Source organism: Arachis duranensis, chromosome 3 (assembly GCF_000817695.3).
Source record: "Arachis duranensis cultivar V14167 chromosome 3, aradu.V14167.gnm2.J7QH, whole genome shotgun sequence".
Classification (NCBI taxonomy): domain Eukaryota; kingdom Viridiplantae; phylum Streptophyta; class Magnoliopsida; order Fabales; family Fabaceae; genus Arachis; species Arachis duranensis.
In genome coordinates, this window is record NC_029774.3 from 38,973,666 (window position 1) to 38,975,914 (window position 2,249).

Consider the following 2,249-nt stretch of genomic DNA (forward strand, 5'->3'; position numbering starts at 1 on the left):
ATTACATTATTAAATTAAAAAAATTAAACTAAAAAATTAAATTAATAACTAAATAAAGATTAAAAATAATAAATTTTAATAGCCTATAATATTTCTAAATAACTAATTGAAATTGAATCTCGAAAACGAAGACCAATAAAACCTCAACAATAATAAATCAGTATTAATTAATTAATACTTTAATTAATTAATTAATTAATTAATACCCTATATATCTCACAAAACCATAACTTTCCCGTTTGACTTACTTCAGATACACACACAACAAACTACCACAGTTTCTCTCTCTTTCACTCTCTTTCTCTCTCTCTGCCATGGAAGATGAAAAAGCCTGCATCACAAGTCTAACTCTGGGTTTGGGAATTGGAGGAGGAGGAGGAGGGTATCCCCCAAAGAAGAAGCAGAAAATGATGATGATAATGAAGAACAAGCCTATTAAGCCTGTGCCTTCTCTGGACCTAACTTTTGGTGATGATGAAGCTTTTCCGAAAGAAGCCATTGATGATGATGATGATGATGATGATGATGATCGAGAAGAAGAGTTATTCATCTCTTTGAATAATAAGAGAGTCGGTGAAGAACACAGTTACAATAATAATAAGCACTGCCCGAATGGAAACAACAGAGATGACAGCTATAATGATGAGAATAATAATAATAATTATTGCAGCAGAAAGAAACTGAGACTCACCAAGGAGCAATCAGCTTTGCTTGAAGAAAATTTCAAGAATCATACCACTCTTAACCAAGTATATTTTATAATTCATTCATCACAATTTTCATTTCTTTATTATTCATTCATTCATTTCATTAGTTTTATATATGAAATACTATTAAAAACATAAAGATAATTACACAGTTAAGTATATTTATCGATATTATTATTATTATTATGTTTTTAACAATTAACAGTTGCTATGCAATTATTTTGAATAAAATTTTGCTAACGGCTTATATTAATTAATTGTTAATTATAGGCACGAGGTGAATGAGGTTTATGAGTTTAATTAATATGTATCGGTTTTGACATGCAGGCTCAGAAACAAGCACTTGCTAAGCAATTGAATTTAAAGCATAGACAGGTTGAAGTTTGGTTTCAGAATAGAAGAGCAAGGTATGTGCGTTATTATTATTATTATTATTAATTAATTAATTATTCTTATTTTAAGATAAGATAAATCTATTTTCCTACTCTCGTTCATTTTTAAATTAGAGGGTGTTCAAATTCACATTTGGTTTGGTCATGTTCTTAACTAACTGTTAAGGACTACTATTTTTACTCTAAATCAATTTCGCTTTTGCTTATCTAGGTTCCATTTCTCACTTCCATAGAATTGTTTTTTAGTAAGGCGGTTTATTTTATGAAAATATCTTCAAGTGAAAATATCTTTTTATAAATATAGTATTATAAAATATTAGATAATTTAGTCAAATATATCAAATTTTCTAATGATTTATAATACGATCTTCACTTGTGAACTTCCTAAACGAAGTAGTTATCTTTTAATATATAATTAGCTTTCTATTTCTTTCTTTCTTAATAGTAGTTTTTTTGGTTGAGCCTATTTAATATTCAAGATTCAATAGTAATAACGTTGATGATGTTACATAATTTTATTTTTATCCGTAGTTAGATAACCGTGTTCTGAAAAAATTGGTGCATTTAAAATGAAATGCATGATTAGGACAAAGCTGAAGCAAACAGAGGTGGATTGCGAGTTCTTGAAGAAATGCTGTGAGAGGTTAACCGATGAGAATCTAAGGTTGAAGAAGGAATTGCAGGAGCTACGTGCAATCAAAGCTGGACCAACACAATCACCAACACCGCCATTGTACATTCAATTACTCTCTTCTAAATCTTCACCCTTGACTATTTGTTCTTCTTGTGAGGAGCTATTGAAGAAGACCAAACAAGAAAATATATAATAATTAATGTTGCTGTTATTCCCAACACAAATTGGGACCAGCTAGTGTAGGTTTAATTTAATTAATTTAGACTAGTACTGGCACTAAAGGTAAACTGATCATAGTATAGTATACTTTTGATCAAGCATATTGGATTATTATTTTGCAGTATTAAACTTCAATTGTTCATTAATTATTCATATAGAAAATATGTGATTATTTATAATTTCTCTATCGATCGGCTTGCTTATTAGGTAGTTAACAAATTAAAGTGCTTCTGTTTGTTGATTTATAATTGTTACACTGATGATAAGGGATGCTATTAATAAGTGACTATTATTCTT

The 2,249-nt window shown here is 28.8% G+C and overlaps 1 protein-coding gene across 1 annotated transcript; it reads left to right on the forward strand.

The window, feature by feature from the left end:
* Positions 1–248: 248 nt before the first annotated feature.
* LOC107479026 (homeobox-leucine zipper protein HAT22) lies at positions 249–2,139 on the forward strand. Its single transcript, XM_016099180.3, has 3 exons — positions 249–749; positions 1,035–1,114; positions 1,686–2,139. The coding sequence occupies exons 1-3, from the start codon at positions 315–317 to the stop codon at positions 1,924–1,926; spliced, it is 756 nt and encodes a 251-aa protein (XP_015954666.1). The 5' UTR covers positions 249–314; the 3' UTR covers positions 1,927–2,139.
* The last annotated feature ends 110 nt before the right edge of the window (positions 2,140–2,249 follow it).

Excerpts from the sequence above, each read along its gene's own strand:
- LOC107479026 (XM_016099180.3), top strand. The coding sequence starts at position 315 with ATGGAAGATGAAAAAGCCTGCATCACAAGTCTAACTCTGGGTTTGGGA. Across the intron at positions 750-1,034 it reads ATCATACCACTCTTAACCAA|GCTCAGAAACAAGCACTTGC; the intron begins GTATATTTTATA and ends TTTGACATGCAG. Across the intron at positions 1,115-1,685 it reads TTTCAGAATAGAAGAGCAAG|GACAAAGCTGAAGCAAACAG; the intron begins GTATGTGCGTTA and ends ATGCATGATTAG.